The 25,970-nt window shown below is 43.3% G+C and overlaps 1 protein-coding gene across 5 annotated transcripts in view; it reads left to right on the top strand.

Annotated features, from left to right (window-relative positions):
* STK39 (serine/threonine kinase 39) overlaps positions 1-25,970 on the top strand; it is a 332,909-nt gene that overhangs the window by 145,280 nt on the left and 161,659 nt on the right. For all 5 annotated transcript variants that reach the window (XM_080670642.1, XM_080670643.1, XM_080670644.1 and 2 more), the window contains exons 11-12: positions 15,828-15,950; positions 16,046-16,075. In XM_080670642.1, coding sequence (XP_080526768.1) covers positions 15,828-15,950; positions 16,046-16,075 — 153 coding nt within the window. The remainder of the gene's footprint in view (positions 1-15,827; positions 15,951-16,045; positions 16,076-25,970) is intronic.

Below are 25,970 nucleotides of genomic sequence, written 5' to 3' on the forward strand. Positions count from 1 at the left end.
CTTGACACCAGCTGCTGCTTTGCTTGAATGGGTAGATGAGTTAAGCCCTGTAGCCTCCCTCTACTCATCTCTGCTAAGTCACCAGGTGACATGGTCCATGATGGCAAAAGGCAATGTTTTCTGAGGACATGATAAAATGCCCTTGAGTTGCAGGTTGAGATATCCTGGCCCAGAACCATCCTGTGCCTTTGTGTTTTAGCCTAGGACTACTTATTCATTCGTTTGATCAATTAGCATTCCTGTGTCTATGCGCTAGGAGTATGTTCGGGGTGCTGTTCACAGATCAAGGTTTGTTCATGGCAGCAAACTTCATTTATGTTCTGGATTTGGGGAATATGGACATGAAGATCTAAGAGAGTTTCAGGAAGTAATGGGGTCTTAACTTGCCTTTTCCCTCACCTCCTTTTAGTAACTCTATGACGATATGTCTCAGCCTCTGTTGCTCTTATCCCCAGGGAAGATGCTTTCCCAGCTTTAAATCTTCTTAATTTGTAGCAAATACCAGATTAGCAAAAATAACAGAATCCATTCTTTTGTAGACATAATTTAGAAGAACACAAACTCATCTAACTAGCTAGGATAAATGTAAAGGCAGAGCATTAACAAACATGAACTCTTACCATTACTTTTCCTATGTGTTCAAAAATTTGATGATAGTTTCATTGACTGGATCAATACCTCATTATAATGGGGTTATTTCAGAATTCATTGCATAAAAATCAAGTATTAGAAATGTTGGAAATCCTAAATTGTTATATTTATTGTATTAAAAGCTGGTGAACATGAGTTGATATTCTTGTTTTGATTCCACTGTCATGTCAAGGTTTTAGAAGGTTTTTTGCATTTGTTCTTGAAAGTTTGTTAGGCAACTCATCTTTCCATCACTCTTTCCCCTCTAGAAAAAGTAATAATCTTTGAACATGTTTTAGAAATAGGAAGTGGTTACTTTTACTTTCTGTTTTATACATTACCATGTTGTCTGAATTTTTTTAAAGAGGTATGTATGTCTTTAATTTTTAAATACTTGGGTTTTGACTGACAGCATTATACATAATTATGATAAAAATTCAAATGCTGTAAAGAGATATACTGGTGAAGAGGGAGCAGAACGGGTTCTTCCCCACTGCCAATGTTCCTTGAGCAAAACATTCTTGACCTCTCTCTGCCCAGTGACTCATCTGATTGGTGAGTTTGGAGGGGAAATCAGGTGCAAGTGGCCCAGCCCCTTCCCCTCCCTCTCTCTTGGAGCCGGTCTGCTCACAGATAGAGGGCACTCAGTCACTGGCTCTGCCTGGTGAGGGAGGAATGTGCTGGTCATCCTTGCTGGGGATCCGGTAGGTAAGTCTTGTCTAAATCCAAGGTTCAGTTCATCAGGAGAGGTTGCTGGCTCAACATTTAAGCCTCTTTCTCAAATATCACCCTATAGGGACTAATGATGACATATTGACTTTTCCATGCTTATTGGTCTTATTTCTAAATTAGTTCAGAACTAGGGAGGGGCAGAGGGGTGTTACTTATTGTAGTTCCTTAAGATGCACAATATAGTGAGAAAGAAGTCCCCCTCTCAACCCAGACACCATCACCAAGTGCTATAAATTCTTCCAGAAATGTTCTGTGCACATACAGATGTATCTAGAAATAGGTATATGTATCTCCTTCCTTTTTATGTTAAACAGCGATGAATTCTCTGTTCTCTACTAGCTTTTTCCATTTTGATGATCTATTTGGTACTTTTTACTGGCTACATACTGTTCCAGAATATGGATGCTGTACTGGTTTTATAACCGAAAGAATAAATGTGCCTCTATTTGAGCCTCACATCCTGATAAACCATGAGATGCTGGAAGGTTCTGCTGATGGCCGGCAGGCATAGCAACTGCTTTCGATGATTTCTTTTCCATAGTGAAGAGGCATGTTATGTGTGTCAAGGTGATAAGACTTGGTGCTTGATAATGGAGAGCGTGCTGCAAATCTCCTATGTAGGGACCTACTTTTTCAGAGACTCTTCAGCTGACATTTAGGAAACTATAAGCTGAGAAATAGCTAAACTGTGTCTTTAGGGCAGTTAGTAATACTTTTCATGAACAAACTCTTTGGTACTGACATCTAAAGGTGATTCTAAAATGTTTAAAAACTGAAATAAAATATTTGTATAAATGCGTATATTTTGAAAATCAGGTTTCTTAGTGAAGTTATATCATAAATATTTTCTGTATTACCGTCTGTGTAAGAGCCTGTAGAGCCTGGATGCAGTTTCCAGTCTACAAAACTCAGTGCGTTGGGGTATCTTTCATGGGTCATTGATCAGCTTGGCACCCTTCCCAGATTTCATTCCAGCCAGAACGTTTTCCCAGGGGCTGGTGTTGATTATGTTACTCAGCGTTCACAGAATGACGTTTAACCAGTAACCCCTGAACTTTATGTTGGGTGTTTCTACAAGGTAAGAATACAGTTTGTATTAAGTTTTGGCATTTCATATCACCTTAGTTATTTTGTGTCTTATTGTCCAACCCTCTTTGTGTTTTATTTGGGGACATTAACATACTACATTACCAAAGACCAGTGGCTGCGTTGTTGGCGTTGCTCTTCTGCTTGCTACTTTGCCCTCTGTCTTCCAGCACCGATAGTGTGGCCGCTGGATTTAGTGCGGGTATCTCTCAGGCCACAGCCAGAGGAACAGACCAGTAGGAGATATACAGGAAGATTGATTGCAAGGAATTGGCTTATGTGACTGTGGCGGCAGGCTGGGAAAGTCTGAAATCCATAAGGCAGGCCTTGAGGAAGGGCAGGCCAGGAACTCCAGGGCGTGGCCCGAGCTCTTGTCCGCAGGTGGAATTGCTTCTTTGTAGAAGCCTCAGCTCAGCTGTTAAGGCCTTCCCACTATTGAATCAGGCTCACGGAGATTATCAAGGATAATTTCCCTTGTTTAAAGTCAATAATGGACCGCAATCATATCAGATTCCTGTTTGGTTGAATAGCTGTGGGCTGTAGCACAGCCAAGCTGACACCTAAAACTGACCCTCGCAGTGTTTTTTCTCTGTTGCTTGGAATTCTTCTGGTTCTAGTAGTGGTCATGCTGCCTGCCTGGAGTCGTATTCAGTTGGCTGTATGCTCTTCTTTCTCTTTCCCACCCCCTCCTTTTTCTGCAATTAAGTTAACTTTTTAACTTACTGCTGTATCCAGAGCTTCCACTCTCCTTCAGTGCCAAACATTTATTTTATTTTTTTCCCCTTCGGTTTTCTGTGAAGTGTGTTTTCTCATTTGTGTTACTTGTCTAAACAGGACAGAGCATTCCCATTGTTTTCTTTATTAGCTAAAGTTACAGATCAGCTTGGCACCCTTCCCAGCAGGAGCGTTAGTTCTCAAAGACAATAGTTGCAAAATTGGATGTGGCTTTTTTGGCTCCTCGCTGTTGTCATTGTTCATTGTCACCCTAACTTGGGGAAATGCCATATTGGAGGTTTGATGGGATTAAAATGGAATAAGGAATCTAATTGCTTCTCTGTGTTTTGTGCTGCTTCTTCCAGAACATTCTCTTTCAAGACATTGTCCTTTCATGTTGGGTTTTCAAAGTTACAAAATCCCATTATCATTATCTGAAGAGCAACATTTATCAAATTTGATTCTTTTCACATTAGAAAATGTTAAAATATTATAAGGAAGTTGCTACAAGTGTGTCATTCACTGAACTAGTTCAGCGTTTTGAATTGTTATTACTGAATTATAAAAGTCTTTGTTTCTCTACATTTTTTCTGATTGCCTACAGAACATTTTAATATTCTCATTTCTTTATTCTATTCTTTTACATTTTAGAAAAAAAGAAATGCCAGATTTTGGCAGAACTAGATAAGCATTGAATTCCAAGAGGTCAAAAAATGTTAATATGAATCATGGGCTAAAAGGTCTAAGATTTAGCTGTAGCCACTTATCTGTGATTAATAGAAACAGACTTTTTCTTCTTGGTATTTTAATGAGTAATAACGGGCTGATGGAAAAAAATTTGTAAGTATAAATTAAAATCCGAGTGTTCAGAGGCCCAGAATGTCCACAGCAAACACTGACCAAGAAGCAAAGCATGGTAGAGTCTGTTATCTTTCCTGGTATCAAATATGACCTACTCATTTTCAAAGAATTATCAAATATACAAAAATGAAAATGAAATTCAATAAATCACCTTGTGACCATCTTTATCTTGACCATCTGTGTGACAAATCAACCAAAAGTCATCAGTTTGAGACACTAGTCACTCTGTGAAGTTTCTGTGGGTCAGGGTTTCAGGAGAGCCTGGCAGGCAGGTTTCTGGCCTCACACAGCTGCAGTCAGGTCGTCAGGCCTTCTCTTTGCGGGGCCAACATAGTCTGGTGCCTGACAGCATGGAGGCCTCGAAGCAATCAGACTGCTACGGGATGGCTGAAGGCATCAGTGGTAAGCATTCAGTGAGCAAGGTGGAAGTTGCATCAGCTCTTCTGTCCTGGCCCTGGTTGTCACATTGCTTAGTTCTGTTGGTTAGAGGTGAGTCACACACCCACCAAGATTTAAGGAGGGACTGCATCATTTGATAGTGGAGTGGCAAGATTTTGGAAGAACACAATTGACAGGAGATAGTGTTATGGCATCTTTGGAAAAACCATTCTGCCCTGGTGTACCATCTGGCCACAATGATTCACATTTCTCTCCTGTGCAAAGTATACTCTTATGCTACCAGAATTCTCCGGACGTCGCATTCTGTTATGGCTTCAGGCTCAGAGTCAGGGAGCTGCCATCTAAATCAGGTCTGGGTGCAAACGAGGCTCCTGAGAACCAGTTCTTTGGGTATAGCTCCTTGAGCGCTCTTCTCAGTTATCTGCTTGATTCCCAGCCAAAGCATGACGGGAGGGCAGGTACCTTAAAGGCCTGCCCCAGTGTGGGGAAATGGGAGGCACACGGGTCATGGCAGCTCTGGATTCCTGCCAGGCCCTCCTTGTCAGTTCCTGTTCTGCTGTTCTCTGTGGCTCTCACTTCTACTTTCTGGGCTCTTGGTTCTGCTCTGTAAGTCATCCTTTTTCTTAAGAAAGAGCCAGCATTTGCAGCTGAGTAGCCTTCTCATATCGCTTCCTGCCCAAAAAAGTTTGGGGATCTCAAAGCTCTTCGTTTTGTATTCTCTCTGTTTCTTTTAGTCTAACCTGGCAATAATTTCATAGTACAAATATCTGAAAACACACACAAAAAAAAACAACCCATACAACTTGTGGGTTTTCTGTGAATCTTGTTGGGTTCACGTCATTAGACAAGAGCCATAACCCCAAGGTGCTTTGTCTGCTTTGAGCTTCTTGTGAAACTGCTGAGGAACAACCCTTAAGATTCTTAGAAGCTTTATTATTTAATGTAGAGTTTCTGCAAGGTATGCTTAAGATCCTTAGAAGGCCTTGGGTCCGTTTGCAAGTGTCTAGGAGGCAGTGCCTTAAATCGTTTTGAAGTCTTAACTGTGTCATTCAGGCATGTCCCGGATTGGATTTGATCCTTTCTCTGAAGCCGGTTCTTGATTTGAGAATTGCTCGGCATCTGGAGAGGCTGGGATTGAGAAACCGTTTTATATTTAACCGTGTGTTCTTTAGCTCTCTCTCTGTTCACATTTTATCTCAGGCAGCAAGCGGAACCCAGGTGTCACTTTAAGTATTCTGCCTGGAAATCCCTTTAGCTCGGTCGTTGAGTTCATCATGTATGTTTCCATTTCCCATTATCCCGTACGTATCAGTGTTGCCAAACTGTCACTGCATAGCGGGCTACTTTTGTCTTCTAGCTAGTGTCCAATAACATTTTTCCTTTAAGCCCCCAGTGACAGCCTTCTTACAACAGCAGTCCTCTCTTGATCTCGCACTGATTTGGTGCATCGAGAACTTGGAAAGGGCTTGTCCCCCTGCGTTCACTGTCATCGTGGAGCTGTGGCACCTGTACTGGAGTCCTGCCTCCGAGGAAGCAAGTCTGACTGCCCCGGGCCTTTGTGATCGTGTTGCTGCAATGACCAGTTTGGGGGTGATTAGTTACATGTCAGCAGTAACTGGATCAGTGAGCAGTGCTGTTTTCTCTCTGGCCTTTGTTGCTCTCATGCCTCAGTACACGTCAGCTCTGTGTTCAGAACTCCAAATATGACCATTCCCCTCTGGGTTTTTCCATTGTCTGATTCTAAGCCCTCTGACTTGGTGTACAGCAGAGGCTACAAACTCACAGACGCATCATTTTTTAGGCTGTGCCGAGGAAATTTGTTTTAACTTGACATACTTTGTTAACATTTAAAAACATCAAGAGCATTCACATCAACAGCCGTCCTCCACAGAGGGACAGATGTTCTGCAGTCTCACAGCATTCCTATCTTTCTTGTAGCATTCACATTTTATTGAAATTATTCACATAAATGTCTGTTCATCTCTCTGGATTGTGAACTATGCCAAGGTGTAGGCTTTTATTTTATTCACCTTTCCCCTAGAACTTGTCACCAAGGTAGGCATTAAATAAAACTTTGTTGACTGACTGAATAAATAGATGATTGGTTCTTTAAAAAAGGCTAAGGCTAGCTTTCTCCCCCGAAGGAGTTTACAGATCCATCTGTCCTTTGTTGACTGTAATACAGAGTAGAATGATAAGGTGCAGGCAAAATACCAGTTGGGAGAATGGCAAAGGCAAAAGCCTCTTCAATGAGAAGAAAAGAGATAAATAGCCAATGTGGAAGGGCAGATCAGGCCAACATATGTATGTAATTCATATGTAAAAAGGTAGAGCTGTGAAAGCATGTAATTGGTACACAACTGGATTGTGGGTTGCATGAAGGGATTTGGTGGGGGAAAAGTCTTGAAAAGGTAATTTGGAGTGAGGGTGTGGAGAGACTTGAATATTAAGGAGTCTGGACTCATCTGTAGGCAGTAGTGAATTCCTGGTGTTGGTTTTGCGTGTGTGTGTGTGTGTGTATGTGTGTTTGAGAAAATGCTAATGGGTGACTAGAGGTGGTATGAAGGGTAACGTAGACAAGAGATCAGAGGTCCGAAGATTGTTTAGCAGTTTGTTTGAATGGGGGAGACAAGAGATCAACATTGAAGGGGACGTGACCCAGCACAAAGGAAGCGGAGGAGGTAAAACTTGCTGAATATAACAGTTAATAGATTTTGGTTGTGAGAAAGATGAAATGTATTATGATAATAGCACCTGTTATGTCTTAGTGTTTATTATGTTCCAGGCATCATGTTAAGGACTTTATATGACTGTGCCCTTTGCCAAGATGACAGGTGGGAGAATTTGGGATGATTTTTATTTTTTAACCCCAAATAGAATTTAATTTTAAGTGCTTTGTGATTGAAACAACTTATAGGAACTATGTGCCTTTTTAAGCCAGGCATAGGCAGACAATTTCTACAACCTTGTATGTGTGCATATACATGCTTAGTAGAAATAATACTTTTATGTACTTCTGGGATTAAAAGGTACAAACAACAATATCAGCTAGCCCAGTAGTTCTCCATCTTTTACATTTTACTTCTCCCAGATAGTTTATCAAATAATCAAGGTTCCAAATTGCCATGAACAAAATGAATAATTTTTCAATGACATTTATGTTTATTATCAACCTATTATCATATTAATACTTACAGGATGTTTGAGAACCCAATTTCATGCTTTAATTGCCAAGGATCTATATGTCCATTTTTCAGAAAAATGATCAGGTATAAAATATTTGATCCTGTTTGTAAAAACCTATCTTGCATTCCTAATTATAAAGGAAACTTGAAAATACTGTGATACTTTTCTTTCCAAATCTAAAGATTAGAAAAAAGTTTCCTGGTCAGTTTGAACATCTGAACACTTGGAAACATAGATGAAATAAAATACCTCCTTCTAATAATTTATTAGTACAATTTTATATATCTGTGTTAGATAACATACATAAAAACATTTTTATTTAGAAATAAATTAGTTGTTCTTTCTCACTTTGTATGAAGCAATATTATTTAGGCTCCTGACTTGCAGTATTGACATCAGTCATCATGGAGCCAATTTTTGCATCATCTTAACACAGTTTTTCAGAGGACACCCTTCTCACTTTCATCAAAAATATATAGCACTGTGTTTCTTCATGTTATTTTTACAAGAAATGTTATCCCAGGCCATATTTATCAATTTGAGTAATATTAATATAGTCCTTCCCAGTACTTATATTGGTATGTGCTTGGTACATAAAAATCAATTTAGTATGTTGCTTTTAAAGGTGAAATTTGAGAGGCTTCTATAATAAAATGGAGATGTTTGCCATTGTAAAGTAGTTATTCCCTGGAATGGCTGCTAAATTCATGTTAAATGTGTTTGTCAAATGTTATGTTTCCATGAGCTGAGTTTTACTGTCAGTGGTATATGGTGAACGTTGAAAACTGACATTCTGGCCGTGAGGGGGGTGCAGCATTTTCTCATTCCATTGTGTTAGTATTTCTACTCTGACCAACATTAAGTGACTAATGTGAAGTCAACTGTCTGACAAAAGTTTAACAATGGGCTCTCCTGAGCCCTGTGAGCCAATCCAGCATGGAGGTGTTAAGACAGACAACACAGGAGCGGTGTCAGAATGAGGCTGGGTGGAGCCTTAACACATGGGTTGGAGATGGTGAGCTAGAAATCCATCAGGCATTCATATGCAAAAGAGCATTGGAAAACAAGACTGAGAGATGAAGTTTCCAAGGTCATCAGGTCAAATGAGCGAGGAGAGGGCATGGAGAGTGTGTTCACGCGGGAGATAGTGCCTAGTGAGCTACAAGCAGCCTGTTTGTGGTCAAGACTGAGAACAAGGAACAGTAGGAGAGAGAAGTAGGAGGAGAAACATACGAACACAGGTTTGGAGAGAGCGTGAAGTAAAGGAATGGGATTCAGCTGTGTCTATAACAGCCGTGGGCAAACTACGGCCCGGGGGCCGGATCCGGCTGTTCTATCCGGTTCTCTTGCTCTCCCCTCCTCTCCTTTACTTTGAATTTATATTAGTTCACACAAACACTCCATCCATGCTTTTGTTCCGGCCCTCCGGTCCAGTTTAAGAACCCATTGTGGCCCTCGAGTCAAAAAGTTTGCCCACCCCTGGCTATAAGATAGCTTTGTGGCAACAGAGAGTAGCATTGAACAATGCAATTGTGAAGTCATTAAATCCTGGGGAATATGAGAGAGAAGTTTTGGTGGCCTGTGGGGAACAGGTAATATTTCATGTGAGAGGATGGGCTGAGGAAGTGAGGGCAGAAATAAGGGCTGCTCTTTAGAAAAACGCTGACAGGGAAATGACAGAGTGACTGCTCAAGAAGCACATCCGCTCCCCACCCCACCCCCTTCTGTGAATAGAGTATAAAAGAGAATTAAACATGGCTATGCTATGATGGATGTAGAGGAGTCAGGGCCTGGCTGTCAGTGTCTTGAAGAAATAAATGAGGAGCACAGCCAGATACATTGGTATTTAAAGGAGAAGGGATCCAGTTTCCTTACACACTGGAGGGAAACAGGCTAGGAGCTGGCAGAGCGTGAGGAAGCTTATTAGGAAGAGAAGGGGTGGGTATAAGTTGGTGCTCTCGTGTGAAGTTATTCGGAGTGATTGGGGCGGGTGAGACGGGGCTCTCCTGTGAGTAACAGAGGCAGAGGCTAGCGGTGAAGAGGTGGGGTCAGACCACTGGTCTCACTTCCTGGCACTGTCTCTCCCAGCTGTACGAGCTTTAGCCATGCCTCAGTATTCCCTCTGGAAAATAGGGTGATAGAATTATTGGCAGCACTCAGGGCTACTGAGAAGATTACATTAGCCAATATATTTCAAGTGCTCAGAGTGTGGTTAACTATTGTTCTATTGACAACTGCTGGTATTTTGGCCAGGGGAGAGGAACAGGCTAACAGTGATTGACAGTGTTGTCTAGCACAGTGTTTCTCACACCTGCACAAGGATGTGAGTCACCTGGGGATCTTGCTAAAAGGAAGTTTAGGGTGGGTGGGGTCCACGAGTCAGCATTTCTAACAAACTCCCAGCTGACGTTGTCGCTGCTGGTCCAGGGCCTACCCTTGGAGTGGCAGGGTTGCAGCAGTGCTAATGCCCCAACTAGGAGTGGCCAGTGGCCATCTGTAATGGCTCCAGGCACTAGGCTGTTCTCCATGCAGAGTGGATGTTTGAGCCAAGCCCACGGCTTTCCTCCCAGGTGTAGATTGGACAGGCCAGGGCGCAGGGGCGTGGGGCCCTAATAGGTGCAGCGTCAGGAGTCAGCTGTGAGCCCCAGACCTTGTATGACAGGGGTGAAGCCAGCAGGGGCTGATCAGAGAGGCAGACGAGGACCCAGGGCCTCGGAGCACGGTGAGGCCAGGCAGTAGGTGTGGGGTGGAGGTGCAGAGGTGGTGGTCGTGGCGGCAAGATACGGGACAGCAAAGTGTTTACTACTGGAACCTCACTGGGTCCCCTTTTGTTTTTAAAATTTTGATGATTTAGGAAACTTTGTTTGCTTGGCAGTGCCATTATAAACAGCAGTTGATTAGAGACATGTTTTGTACTTGTGGTGAGTAGAATGCCTGCTGCGAGAAAAGTTACTGGGTGCTGTTTCCTGGGTCAGTTGTGTTCAGGCTGCAGTCAGGCATGCGGTCTGTCCGTCTGTCTAACCAGTGGGGAAGTGGGGTGCAGGGTTCCCATTGCCAGGGACAGCCATTCCCTGGAGATTCCGAAGTCCCACCTCCAGGAAGCAGTGAAGGTGGCAGTGGAGCTGCTGGGGGCTGCCTCTCGGGGCGGGGGCGGGGGCGGGGGAGACATGGTGAGCATGCGTGATTGGACACATGCTACTACGTTTTGGTTGGTACGTCTGTTTTCTGTCTTTCTGGGATCAGCTTTAAACAAACAAGAAAGAAATCACATTTACCCCTTGTTTAGAGTGTATTAGAGAAACATGCTTCCATTTCTAACATTTAACACCCTGCATCTGCTCATTCTCTCACATTCTCTTTCAAATCCTGCTTCCTCTTCTGGGTCAGGGACAGGACGCTCCAGTTCAGAGGGGCACCATTGGGGAAGACCCGTCAGACCACTCCGTGACTGTTTGCCTCACCTCTGCCACTCTCCCCATTGGGCTGCTCCACCCTAGCTCTGCCTCTGACTTCTGACCCCGAGGCCACCAGCCAGCGAACTACAGGTTCCTCTGTCTGTCTCAGCCTGACTTCTTTTCTTGGGTGAATCAGGACTTCATTTCTTTAGTGGATTTTCATAAGGTGCTGTTTTGAGAAAGGGAAGAAATATTACTTTCCTTTTCAGATATGCATAGAACTGTTCAGTTGTATTTGATTCCCAGTGTTGGGAATAAATGTTACTCCACATAAGACTTTTCTAACCTCAGTATTGCCAGCTGTGACCACAGGAGTTGGTAGGTTTGTGAATATCTCTATCACAATTAAGTTTATTTCTCTGAGAGTCATTGGAATATATATATGTATACATATATATACACACACACATATATTAACTCTTTATTGTTTAAAGTATTACATGAGTGTCCGTTTTTCCCCTCATTGACCTCTCCCCTGCCACCCCCTCCCCCAAGCACAAGCCCTCACCACCCTACTGTCTGTGTCCATTGGTTTTGCTCATATGCATGCATACAAGTCCTTTGGTTGATCTCTTACTCCCTCACTCCCCACCTTCCCTCATAGGTTGTACAGTCTGTTCGATGCTTCTATGTGGATTATATTTTTAAAGTCAGAGAGATAAAAATGCATTCTACCACCTGTTTCTTGGTTTTACTAAGTAAATAATAAAGAACAATGTAAAGATAATGCAGTGTCCTGAGGGTGAAAACCTCCCTTCGCCTTATTGTAGGGATTGGGGGGAATAGCATCATTTACACATCTTATTTTAAAGTTTTTATTTTGTAGAATATTCTTCAGTTCCTAAATAATAACCCCATTTGTTAAACTATGTGCAACTTAGTGTCCTTGGTTCTAAAAGGTAGTATTTGTTTCCTGTCCTCCTTACAAATGCCCTGCAAGGATATAACTTTGTTGAATTGCTTTTGGGTCTCTTCAGTAGAGGCCAGTCCTATCTAATAAAGAGGGAATATGCTAATTGACCATCACTCCATCACAAAGATGGTTGCACCCACAGCTGAGGCCAAGTTCCCATAAGGAGCCTTAACGAGCAATCAGCAGGGACCTGAGGCTATGCCCTCCCCCACCCCCCTGGGGCTTGACAGGGGAGCTCAGGCTGCACCCCTGACCCAGCAGGGCTTGACAGGGGACCTCTAGGTGCAATTCCCCTCCTGGTGCTGGGCTAGGGGACCTCAGGCTGCTCCCCTGCCCCAGTGCCAGGCTGGGGGACCTCAGGCCGCACCCCTCCATCAGGTGGGGCTTGACAGGGGACTTCAGGCTGCACCCCCTCCCCACCAGCACCAGGCTGGGGGACCTCAGACTGCACCCCCTGCCCAGCAGGGCTTGACAGGGGACCTCAGGCCGCACCCTCCACCACAGCATCAGGCCAGGGGACCTGAGGCTGCACCCCCCTGCCTGGCTGGGCTTGACAGGGGACCTCAGGCCGTGCCCCTGACCCAGCGGGGCTTGATGGGGGACCTCAAGGTGCACCCCCAGTGCTGGGTCGGGGGAACTCAGGCCGCATCCCCGCCCAGTGGGGCTTGATGGGGGACCTGAGTCTGCACCCCCCTCCCGGTGCTGGGCCAGAGGACCTGAGGCTGCACCCCCCATCCCCCTGCCTAGCGGGGCTTGACGGGGAACCTAGGCCATGCCCCCCACCCAGTGAGGCTTGACAGGGGATCTCAGGCCGTGTCCCCCACCTGGCGGGGCTTGATGGAGGACCTCAAGGCATGCCCCCCTGCCCCGGTCTGGGCTGGAGGACCTCAGGCCATGCTCCCCATCCTGGCACCGGGCCAGGGGACCTGAGGCTATGCCCCCTGCCTGGCAGGGCTTGACAAGGGTGGGACTTGCCTGGTCTGGATCTAGCCCAATTGGGGGGGGGGGGGATCCGGCCGGGTGTGGGTCTCCTGCGATTTTGAAGTGCATGTGGGTGGGCGGGGATTTGACTCTGGGTCTCGTGGTGAGCCCCAGATTTTGATAGGAGGAAGGTTTTCATATACATTTTACTAATTTTCTTTCATCTCTGACACTTCTATTATAGGGAAAGGGCAAATAGTAATATTAAATTATTTTCTCTAATTAATCCCCTTTTAATGTGCACGAATTTCATGCACCAGGTCACTAGTGTCACATAAACACACAATGAGGCCTGGGTGTCAAATTGTGCAGCAAGTTTTTTCCCTTCCAGTAAACTAAGAGAACATTCTAATGAACAAGCTTGCATTCTTATTCTTGCTATTGTTATGCCATTATTTTATGCTACATAGACTCTTGAATGTTCTTTGTCTTAATTTCTACATTTATTTGTTCAACCAATATTTATTGTTTAAAGGTCCGAACAAACTTGTATTCTTATTCTTGTTATTATGCGGATATTTTATGCTACATAGATTTTTGAATGTTCTTTGCCTTAATTTCTACATTTATTTTTTCAACCAGTATTTATTACTTAAAGGTCCATGCCACCATTTCTTTCAGTGTTTGAGCCTAGACATTTTGCTTTATCTTTCTCTCTTCCAGCAAATAAAACCAAGAGGGAGACAGCCAGGGTTCTAAAATAACATAGAAATAAAGATGGCCGTTTTATTGTCTGTAGTTGGATCCTGCTTATAGAAAGGAAACTGACAGATCTTATGCACCGAGAGGAAAAGAAGCATAAACTAAATTTCAGGATATGAGGCTGCACTGTCTTTGAGTGTTTTCAGAAAAGAGAGATGTACTTAGTATCATCTTTTAGATGAGTACTCGAAGAATACTAATTTATTAACCATGCTTGGGTTTACAATTTCAGTAAAAGGAGCTTTATTCTGTTTCTAAAACACAATTATACTGTTTTCCTCGCTGTTCAGTTAATTTGTTTTGTGATAGGTGTGGCTTTAAATTCTTTCTTTTAAATGTAGTCATTAACAGATCTTCCTCGATATTGCACTCATGATAGTGTTGTTAAGAAAATAACTAATTTTGTTATATATGTCAACATAAAATTATTTTCTCTTCTCCTATCCATTTCTTTATAGCTTTAAAATGAACAATCTGTTCTGAAAATACTAAAGTGCATTTTAGCACTTTTTCTGCCTTACTTTGCCAGTGTCTTTATAAGCACCATTAAAATCACTATAATTAGAATAAGTCTTTGCAATGACTCAAAATGCAAGCGGAAAAAAATAACTTATGCCAAGCTCAGAAGGGGTTTCGCTAAGTGCTAAGTGTTTCGAAGGAAAGTCCGTTTAAAAAAAATTTTGGTGTGAAGAAATAGCTTTTTTTTTTTTTCTTTTTCTTTTTAAATTGAGCATGACTATTGGCAGTTATGAATAAGGACTTTTTACTTTTTACCTTTTTTTTTTCAACTTCTATGTTGGAACTCAAATCTTCTAGACAAGTGGTCAGGTTACTTTCACAGGTTCCACATGGCAATGCCTTAAAATCAGACCCAGCCCTGAGCCTGCGTTGTTTATGACCTCCCATGGATGGGACATGTGTAAATGCTTACTTTACATATAAGTTCTGTGGGTTTCCTCTCTGGATTAGTGAAGCTCACATGAGATAACTAAGTAGTTTCTATTATGGGAAAAAGCCTTTCTTCAGATTCATAGTCTTTCAATGTCTTCACAGGACATTTTTAGACAACTTCTTTTTCACAGTTATTCAATGGCATGAGAAGACTGTCTTTAGAATGGGAGTCTGAAGACTTTTTTCTTGCCTGTATTTTGTGCTTGTAGCTATGGTCTTGGGCCACTCTTCATCTGTAAAATGAGGGGTTGGACTAAACAGTCTCCAAGGTCCCTTTCCACCTGAAGTTTCTCTGAATCAGTGGATCACTGGCTGTTATGGTCACATTGTGTTCATCTGCTACATTGCTCTATTTAATAACAGCTCAGTCCATTTATTTTATATTTTAAGGCAAATGGCTTTGGTCAGAAGCTCATCATTCTCAGTCATCCTATCCTTTAAAAAGTTTTGCTTTTTCAACCACAAAGACATTTGGAAAGCATGCCCCATGGATTATATCTCTACCCTAGTTTTTTTTTTTTTTTTTTTTTTAAAGGAAATGCAGAAGACTGATTGTAATCTCTTTAGGTTATCTGGTATGGCTGATTATTATCTTGCTGCGTAATAGCAGTCTCAGAGTCTCAAAGTGTGCTACAAAGTGTGTTAAGAATAGTCTAATGCTGTTTTGTTTTGCTGAAGTAAGTTGAGCAGAATCCTGGGAAAACATGCATGAGGTCAGGTTCTGAGAAAGAGCAAGGTGGCAACAGAGGGTATTTGCTTTTCTTACTTAGGTTTTAGATCGCTGATGCCTCTAGTCTAGTAGCTTCATTAGGCTTCCTGCGTCCTGGTCTTCTCTCAGTCAGCAGTCTACTGCTTGCATGCATTCCTTAGGCAGTTTGGAAGCGCGCCATGTGGCTTTTTATGTGTAGTAATTAATAAAGTGCTAATCTAAGCAAAAGCTAAAAATGAACTTGATCCTTAATGGCCAATGCGTGTGATATTCTTCCAAAATATTTCGTTCTACACGTTTACGGTAAAGCTTTTCAAGAACACAGTATCTTCAGAAAGAGAATGAGTGTGGGGGTCTGGAGGCTGTGTATTAACTGCTGGTGATCCCTGAATTCATAACCACTTAGCTTATTTTCAGGGTAGGTGTATGCCATGTCACCCAAGTAGCAACACCAGGAAGCACTGTTCACATTGGAGTAGTGAAGAATTGTTATTTTTTTCCTATTCAGGTAAGAAGAGTTCCTGGGTCAAGTGGTCACCTTCATAAAACCGAAGACGGTGACTGGGAGTGGAGTGACGACGAGATGGATGAAAAAAGTGAAGAGGGGAAAGCAGCTTTTTCTCAAGAAAAGGTACATGGCATTGATGATGATCAGCTCACCTGTGTCAGTTTCATTTTTGTGGTATTTTTTTGTGTATATTAATAAATACATCATTGTTTTTACAGTCACGAAGAGTAAAAGAAGAAAATCCTGAGGTGAGTGGTGGTTCTTTATTGATTTTTAATTTTTTTTGCTACTTCATTCTCTGCCCTCCCCGCCCCACCCCCGAAATATCAGCTTTTGTTCCACTTGAGGAAGAGACTTCAAAATACTCTTCTCATGCAGTAGTAGAAAAAAAGAAAATGGACAGGCCTTTTCATGTCCCCGTTCTGTCTGAGTTCCTTTTGAGCTGTATAAATTGGGGCAGATCACTTTACTCTCTCAGCCTCAGTTTCCTCCTCTGTCAAATGGGGATGATCACAGTGCTTGTAAAGTTGCCCTGAAGATTACTGATGAAATCACCTGCAAGAAGCACTCTGGAGTCCTTAGCACAGACTAGTAACACAATTAATCCTAACTCTTGGTATTACTGTCAGTTAGAAAACACAGTAGGCATACAGGAAAAATGTTTTTGATTTATACTTTGAAGTAAGATATTAAGATGGTTAGCAATTCTAGGTTGAATCTGTTGGTCTTGGTTTTTAAATCTCCTGGATAACTAAGTAGGCAAGGAACACTCTTTTATCAGCTTCCCTTTGAGACTTGGTCATCTTTTGATTAACTCACTTCCTCCAGCTGGTTAATTATCCTAATACCTAATGACTAATGATGACTGTAGTTCAAAGGATGTGTGCTATTTCTCCTAGAGGAAATTTGAGCATATTTAAATGGCCCAGATATTTTACAGTCCTAGTAATTAATGTGTACCTTGGTAAATTCTCATTAAGGCAACAGAAGACTCCGGGTTATAAGTGAGTCCATCCCAACTTTTTAAAATTAGCAGACATTTTCCTTTGATTAAATGGAATAAATCCTATTCCACTTTAAGGGGCAAATAGGCAGCTGGAGCTTCTAAGAAAACAGCATCAGAGCTACAAGCCACACCTTCCCCTGTTATTGTCCCCTCCTTCTGTTTTCTTCTCATCCTCATGTCACACCGATAGGCCTTGTCAAAGGATTTTTCAGTCTGCTGGCTTCCTCTGGGTTACTCTCTTTCAGATCCTGTTTCCTCCTAGCTTATGAATTTATCTTTCCATTTTTATACATGAAATACAAGGTTTAATCAAGGAAGTTATCCCATGAGTTAGTGAAGGTGTTGATGAACTCTACAGTAGGACACATTGACCACACAGATGTGCTGGGCATTTAGGAATGATCTTAACCAGGTATCATGAATTCTGCCCTCTTCTTGACCACTTTCATATTTTATCTAGACTAAAATAGTCAAGGTTTTTCATCTATTTTTAAGATTATCTCTAACTAAAATGGCCAGTTTCACTAACAAATAGGACAAACAACGTAATTCAAATAGCACCATAGACCCAAAAAGCATTCATTATTGGTTCACTGTCGGATATCCTCATTGGATTATAGCAGGGGTGGGCAAACTTTTTGACTCGAGGGCCACAATGGGTTCTTAAACTGGACCGGAGGGCCGGAACAAAAGCATGGATGGAGTGTTTGTGTGAACTAATATAAATTCAAAGTAAAGGAGTGGAGGGAAGAGCAAGAGAATCGGATAGAACAGCCAGATCCGGCCCGCGGGCCGTAGTTTGCCCAAGGCTGGATTATAGTCACTGCATCCATCCTTACTAGGTCAGACTTGTTCCTCCTTACTAGGTCTGACTGATGTGTTATTTGGATAATAGTATCTTTTGGGCAGGAATGCTTTCTGCATAGACAGGAGAGAGTAATGTACAGCATGCTTTCCGTGATCAGGTATTACTGTCGACCTTCTTGCATGAGGTTTGAAAGTCTTAGGCACTTCACTCTATCCAGACTCATTTGATGTGCCAGAGGCATACGACTGTTCCTATACTGGTTTACAGTGAAAGAAGCATGTAGATAGGTTTCTTATTTCTGTGAAAGGATGCAGGTGTATGAATATAACACTCCCACCAAATCCTAGAAATACAACCCACCTGCTGTTGGCAACTTCTCAGGCCAGTGTTTGTGGGAGGTGGCGTTTCTGTATCTTGAGCTGTGTCAAGAGCAGCGACAATGAAGGTTCCTATGTCCTTTCAGCTTTTAATTGAAGCAGGCCCCTGGTTTGCCAACCCCAAATCACTTTTAGTGAGCAGAGCAGAAAGTATTTTATTCACCCATTACAAAGGGAATTAAACTTGTTGAATATGTAATTATTCAATGAATATGTATGTATACAGTATATGTATGTATATACATACATACACACACACTCATGCCCATTGTTGTAGTAGGTGTTGGGGAAACACCAGGTAGAAAAACAGAGTGCAATTCCTGTCCTGTGGAGCCAACATTCTAATGGGAATAAATGGTAATAATAACCTTCATAAATACATAAATTATGTGGTTTCTTTCCATGAAATAGGAATAAGGGGGGGAGGGAATAGAAAGAGTGGAGGTACAGGTAGTGTGGTAGAGGGTTGTAATTTTAAGTGGGTTGGTCAAGGTAGGCCTCCTGGAGAAGGGACACAGAGTAAAGCCGTGTGAAAGCTTTGAAAGGCTTCAGTACAATGAAGCTACAAAAAGGCCACTTTTTTCTCGCTCCTCTTGCCCCTGTGACTGTCACTTCTTTCCACAGAGGTTATCAGTTTGCAGTGTTTTCTTCCAGACTTTTTTCTGCTCATTCACATGCAAATATGTACATAAAGAAATCCAGCATAGCCGGGACCGGTTTGGCTCAGTGGATAGAGCGTCGGCCTGCGGACTGAAGGGTCCCGGGTTCGATTCCGGTCGGGGGCATGTACCTTGGTTGCGGGCACATCCCCAGTGGGAGGTGTGCAGGAGGCAGCTGATCGATGTTTCTCTCTCATCGATGTTTCTAACTCTCTATCCCTCTCCCTTCCTCTCTGTAAAATATCAATAAAATATATATATATAAAAAAAAAAAAAAAAAAAAAAAAAAGAAATCCAGCATATTATTTTAAAAACATGGATGGGATTGTAAAAACTTAAAAAAAAAAATGTTTAACTTGCCTTATGCCTTTACATTTTCGGCATTAGTTGCTGAAGATCTACTCTTTATTTTTAACTATAATATATAATATGAATGGATTGAAATGGTTTGTTTACCCATTTCCTTCTTGGTGAGTGAGCATTTAAGCTGCTATTACAAACTGCTTTCCATTGCCATTTTTGTGTATGTTTTTTGAGGGGCACATATGCCAGTCAAGGTATGTAGAATTGTGCTTCCTTTGTTGAAAGTGTCTGCAGATTTTGAATTCTTTATAGTTGCTATCAAATATAAAAATATTTAAGTTTAAACATATTACAATTTTATTTATCCATTATCTATATATATATAAAAGCCTAAGCAACCATCGCAACCGAACAGACGACCGAACAGGCTACGTGGGGTGACCAGGCCAGCAGGGGGTCAGTGAGGGGCGACCAAACGACTGAGTAGCAGGCTACGTGGGGTGACCAGGCCGGCGGGGGGGGGGGGCAGTAAGGGGTGACCAGGCCAGTGGGGGGGGGCAGTTAGGGGTGACCAGGCCGGCGGGAGGGGGGCAGTTGGGGGTGACTAGGCTGGCGGGGGGGGCAATTAGGGGTGATCAGGCAGGCAGGCAGGTGAGCAGTTAGGAGCTAGTGGTCCCAGATTAGAGAGGGTGCAGGCTGGGCTGAGGGGACCCTCCCCCCATGCATGAATTTCATGCACCAGGCCTCTAGTATCTCAATAAAACGGGAGGTGCGGAGGAGAAGATGTAGCAATGTATATAGTCACTGAATTGTACCTTAATCCTTTAAATATCTTTAAGAGGGGGGAATGCTTATCTGTGCCAAATGGTACATTTAAATGCCATATTGTTTACATTTTAATAAGCTTTTCAATAGTGTTTGTCACTTAAATTGCAGTTTAATGTTTTACTTGCCTATAAGCCACTAATGGGCTGGGATGTCTTGGGGTTTTTTGTTTTTTTTTCATATTTATACTAGAGGCCCAGTGCACAGATTCGTGCACCGATGGGGTCCCTCGGCCTGGCTTGCGCTTCTCGCAATTTAGGACCTCTCGGGGGATGTTGGATTGCCAGTTTCGGCCTGATCCCCGCATGCCAGGCCAAGGGACCCCACCAGTGCATGAATCCATGCACCAGGCCTCTAGTATGCATATAAGATCTTTGGTTAATCTCTTCCCGCCCTCTCCCTTTCCCCTTCCCCCCTTCCTTTTGAGATTCATCAGTCTGTTCCATCTTTCCATGCCTGTGCGTTGAACATCTGCCCCCCTGGTGGTCAGTGCGCATCATAGCGAACGGTTGAACAGTCGAATGGTCGCTTAGGCTTATATATATCCTATCTAATAAAAGAGAAACATGCAAATTGACCGTACCTCCGCTATGCCCACCAGCCAATCAGAGCGAGTATGCAAATTAACCCAACCAAGATGGCGGCAGCCACAGAGCTAGAGAGAGCAGGAGGCTTGGGTTGCCCCCGGCCAGCTTCCCTCCCACCCTGGCCTGCCCTGGCCTCGCTCAAGGCTATAAAGTTTCAATTATAGAAGATAAATCAGGGGTCCTCAAACTTTTTAAACAGGGGGCCAGTTCACTGTCCCTCAGACCGTTGGAGGGCCGGACTATAGTTTAAAAAAAAAAAACTATGAATAAATTCCTATGTGCACTACGGGCCCGGGACGAGTCGGCTGCTAAGCAGGACAGGCAGTGGCACCCAGCGGGCCATAGTTTGAGGACCCCTGAGATAAATAAATCCCAGATACCTGTTTCCAGCCGGCCCTGGCCTCCACTCAAGGAGGCGCTGGAAAAAAAAAGAAAAAAAAGAGGGGCTGGGAGCTTGGGTCGCCAGGGGCCGTGCCAGCCTGCAAACAGCCATCAGCCCCTCATCCAGGCTGGCCACACCCCCATGGGGTGAGGGTCCCCACTGGGGGGCTTGGCCAGCCTGCAAACAGCCATCAGCCCCTCACCCAGGCTGGCCAGGCACCTCGTGGGGACCCCCACCCTGAAGGGGCTGTGGCCAGCCTGAAAACAGCCCTCAGCCCCTCACTCAGGCTGGTCACACCCTCATGGGGTGAGGGTCCCTGCTGGGAGGCTTGGCCAGCCTGCAAACAGCCATCAGCCCCTCACTCAGGCTGGCCAGGCACCACAGCAGGACCCCCCGACCCTGAAGGGGGTGTGGCCAGCCTGAAAACAGCCATCAGCCCCTCACCCAGGCTGGTCAGGCACCACAGCGGGACCTCCACCCTGATCCAGGACACCTTTCAGGGCACACCAGCCGGCCCCCACCCATGCACCAGGCCTCTATACTAATAAAAGGTTAATATGCTAATTAGACTGGGAGACCTTCCAGGAGACGTTATGGACGTTCTTCTGGACAAAGCCATGGTGGCATGGCCGAGGTAGAGGCGATTAGAGGCCAAGAGCGGAGGGCAGTTGTGGGTGATCAGGCCAGAATGGGATGGCAGTTGTCGGTCATCAGGCTGGTGGGGGACGGGGCCATTGGGGGTAAGCAGACCAGCAGGGGGGCAGTTGGGGGCGAGCAGGCCATGAGTGGGGGTCAGTTGGAGGTGATTAGGACAGCAGGGAGGGGCAGTTTGGAGTGAGCAGGCCAGTAGGGGCGCAGTTGAGGGTGAGCAGGCCAGCAGGGTGGGCAGTTGGGTGTGAGCAGGCCAGCAGGGGAGGCAGTTGGGGGTGAGCATACTGGCACAGGGGGCAGTTGGGGGTGATCAGGCTGACAGGGGTCATTTGGGGGTGAGCAGGCCGGCAGGCAGAGTGGTTAGGGGCAATCAGGCAGGCAGGTGAGCGGTTAGGAGCCAGCAGTCCCGGATTGCGAGAGGGATGTCCAACTGCTGGTTTAGGCCCGATACCTGTAAACTGGCAGTAGGACATCCTTCGAGGGGTCCCAGATTGGAGAGGGTGCAGGCTGGGCTGAGGAACCGCCCCCCTGCATGAATTTTGTGCACCGGGCCACTAGTGTGTGTGTGTGTATGTGTGTGTGTGTGTGTATTCCCTTAGTACCTACTAGATACTGTATATGTGTTTACTGGAGACATCAGTACCCACACAATGAAATATAGACATTGACAAGTGTATGAATAGGCCTATTGTATTTATTAGTAGGTCAGAAATGGAGGGAAAGATCAGAAGATGTTATGTAATCGAGGTGACATGCAGAAAAAGTCACCAGGTTCAAATAGAGTAAGAGGCCACACTAAAGGAGGGATATTTTAGAAATGCCAACTTGGGAGGGGCTGTTTGGCTTCCTGGAAAGTATCAGGCAGGGGAATATCCAGGTAATACAGTATTAGTCGGAGAGGATTGGAAAGGTTGGGGTGGGGTGTCTGTCAGAGGGACACTGGGTAGTACCTGGTACTGGGTCATATTTGGATCCCTTCCTCCAAGAGAATTTCCAGTATAAACTGTAAAGTTCTAGTGTTACACTGCTTACCTTGAGATTCGTAGCCAAACCCATTGAAAAATTGGTTCTGTGTTTTCATGCGATTTTTTAGAAATAGCTTTACAAAGAAGGCCATCCACTAGTAATTCATAGTTTGCAGCAAGTAGATAATTCATAAATTCATATGCATTTCATTTATCTTATTCCACGTGAATGGTGGAAGCCAGTGGAGACTACAGATTAGTAATGTAACAGTAATATTAAAGTTAGTTAATTGAACAATATCAATATGTGCCTGATTTTTACATGGAGCTGTATTAGGCCTTGTGAGAATTATACAAAAGAAGAGAGCTTGCTCTAGAAACTTCTTATCTCTTTGAGGGGTAGGGCGGGAGTATTAGCTTTCTTAGGTAGGGTTTTCTAGCTTAAAAAGCATCATAGCTTATATAAAATGTTTCAACTATTGTCCCATGATTGATCTTTTTGACCAATGATTTTGGAATCCCCCCTTTTTTTTGGGGGGGGGTCAGACTCTGTAATAATTAGTACGTAACTGTTTTATGATTTTGGGGGGGAGTCAGTTTTGCTTTATATCTGAATTTTCCATATAAAAGTGAAATTGACTTTATCTTTAAATTCACAGTTTCTTTTGGTTTCATTTAATTGAGGAGGACATTTGCAAGGCTTCCATTACAGAAGCATGCTTTTTATAGCAGCCCCTCCATTAGGTGGATGAAAAACAATGGTTCCCAACCCTGGCTCCATGACAGAAAAACTGAAAGCTTTAAAATTGTGGATGCCTAGGCCCAGCCCTAAGATTATGATTTGATAGTTTAGGGTGATGTACAGGTAACTCTGATTTTTTAAAAGCTGTTCACATGATTCTGCTATGTAGCTGGGATCAAGGACCACTGACTAGGAAAAAATGCGCCAATCTCTGTTAATCCAAAAGTCCAGATTGGAATTTAGGAATTGTGTGCTCAAAATTCCTGAAGATCTGTTTTAAAACTGTCTATCCGAAATCTCAACAAAAAGGAAAAGAAAAAAAAAGATGTTTCAGAAATCCCTTGGAAAAGTTGTCCTTATTTAATCAAGTGTAATGAAGCCAGGTGGGAAGGTTTGTTGATTGAAACCTGTAGGGCCCACAAGAGTTATATATTTATGTATGTGTGTGTGTGTGTGTGTATACATACATATATACATATATATGTGTGTGTATATATATGTGTGTGTATATATATGTGTGTGTGTATATATATATGTGTGGTGTATGTGTGTGTGTATGTGTGTATATATATATATATATATGTGTGTGTATATATATATATATATATATATATATATATATATATATGGGCCTTAACAACAGAAATTTATTTTCTCACAATTCTGGAGGCTAGAAGTCCAAGATCAAGGTGTGTTGGCTGGTATGGTTTCTTCTGAGGCCTCTGCTTGGTTTGCAGATAGCTGTCTTCTGTGTGTGTCCTCACAAGGTATTTCCTTTGTGAGTGCTAAAAATAAAAGGACCTTTAGGGTGGGCCTTAATCAAATCTGAATGGTGGCCTTATAAGAAGAGGAAATTTGGACACACGAGACACCAGTGCTATGTGTGCACAAGAGGCATATTGGCCCAGCCAGTGCGGCTCAGTGGTTGAGCATCGACCTATGAACCAGGAGGTCACAGTTCGATTCCCAGTCAGGGTCCATGCTGGGTTGCTGGCTCGATCCCCAGTGGGGGCCATGAAGGCGGCAGCTGATCAGTGATTTTCATCACTGATGTTTCTATCTGTCCCTCTCCCTTCTTTTCTCTGAAATCAATAAAAACATTTTTTTAAAAGAGGCATATTGAAGAATTTTGTTATAGTCTAGGCTACGTTAATTGTGCAAATGTTCTATTTCCCAACTCTGACATTTTTTTCCTGAGGAGAAAATACATTTGGTGTGGATTTAGGTTGAGTTAATTTTACTAGAGATTAGTCACAATGTGAAAGCTAAATTTATTGTGTATATTACTCCATTGAGCGACATGCCTGATGATTACTAAAACTGCCTTTTAGCTTTAAATTTTTTTTTTCTGATGACATCATGTTTTCCAAGTGCCTATTAGCTCTCATACATGTTTTTACATAAATCTCCATTTGTAGATGGAGGGAAAGATTTGATGTTTCCCTCCAAATTTATTATACTTAGCCTTTGAAATCACAGACAGTTTTATCTAGATACGTTTATCATACCACGTTTTTTAAAGGCCTTCTTATTGCAGGTAACTGACTTTACAACTAGTGAGAAAACTTAGATTTGTGACCAGAAAACTTCTATATTTCTGAAAATCATTTTCATTTGGAAAAATTCATTTTTTAAAATATGTATATTTTATTTATTTCAGAGAGGAAGGGAGATAGAGAGATAGGAACATCAATAATGAGAGAGAATCATCGATTGGCTGCTTCCTGCATGCCCCCCACTGGGGGGCGGAGATCGAGCCTGGCAACCCCGGCATGTACCCTGGCCAGAATCTAACCCTGGGACCCTTTAGTCTGCAGGCTGGTGCTCTATCCACTGAGCCAAACTGGCTAGGGCTGGAATAATTTTAGATTTATGGGAAATTTGCAAAGGTCTGCGTAGTCCAGAGTTTTCAATCCACTCTCCTCACCCAGGTTCCTCCGCTGCATTAATTTCTCATGTGACCCTGGTCTGCTTGTGGCAACTGAGAAGCCAACAGTGCTGCATTACCATCAGTTACCCACAGACCATTCCTAGTTCACTCATTTGTCCACTATGTCCTTTTCTCTGCTCCAGGATCAACTCCAGAAGAAACAGATTGCAGTCAGCCATAGTCATTTTAAAATAGAAACCAGAAAACAGTAGGCGGAGCTCTCTGAAAAATTGGAAAGCAGACCTTGTCCCTTTCTTCTCTTCATTCCAGGACCTCTTTTCCTCTTTTCATCCAGTCCGGAGGCCTGCTTCCAGGGCGGTGTCCAATATTAATCTATTATTCTCCCTCCCTCCCTATCGAAATACCATTCTCTCAAATGTGCTTCTTATAAGCAAATTGTTTAACAGCAAAAGAATTCCAATAGACAAATTCATTTATATATTATTGATGAATGGCAGCTGCTTAACATGTTAATTTTCTTGTACATGTAAAAAATGTGTGCCCAAAAGGCATGCCCTATAACAGACAGAATGGAGTTTATAATGGTGACGTTTGGGGGCCTGTAGGTGGTTGCTAAGGAAGACGTTTGTATGGGGAACCCCCCCTCTCGCACCACTCCTGGGCGGTTCTGTGCATTTTCAGTAGGGGTCAGAGCGGTCACCCGCATTGCTTACGAGCCAGGGAGAGCCTCAGTCTGGCCCCTTCGTTACATGTGTGGTTACATCTGCACAGGGAGTGAGTGTACAGAGTGCATGCAGCTCCAGCCCTCAGGAATAAGAGGGCTTCTCAGGGGAAAGAGAAGTTGTCACCTCTAGTAAATGCCACTAAGGTTTTCCAGATTACAGTGGTTCTCTGACTAAAGGCGGGAGATTCTGGAAGCACTGATGTGCCTTTTGGTTGTACCTCAA

The sequence above is a fragment of the Plecotus auritus genome, assembly GCF_963455305.1.
Source record: "Plecotus auritus genome assembly, chromosome: 5".
Classification (NCBI taxonomy): domain Eukaryota; kingdom Metazoa; phylum Chordata; class Mammalia; order Chiroptera; family Vespertilionidae; genus Plecotus; species Plecotus auritus.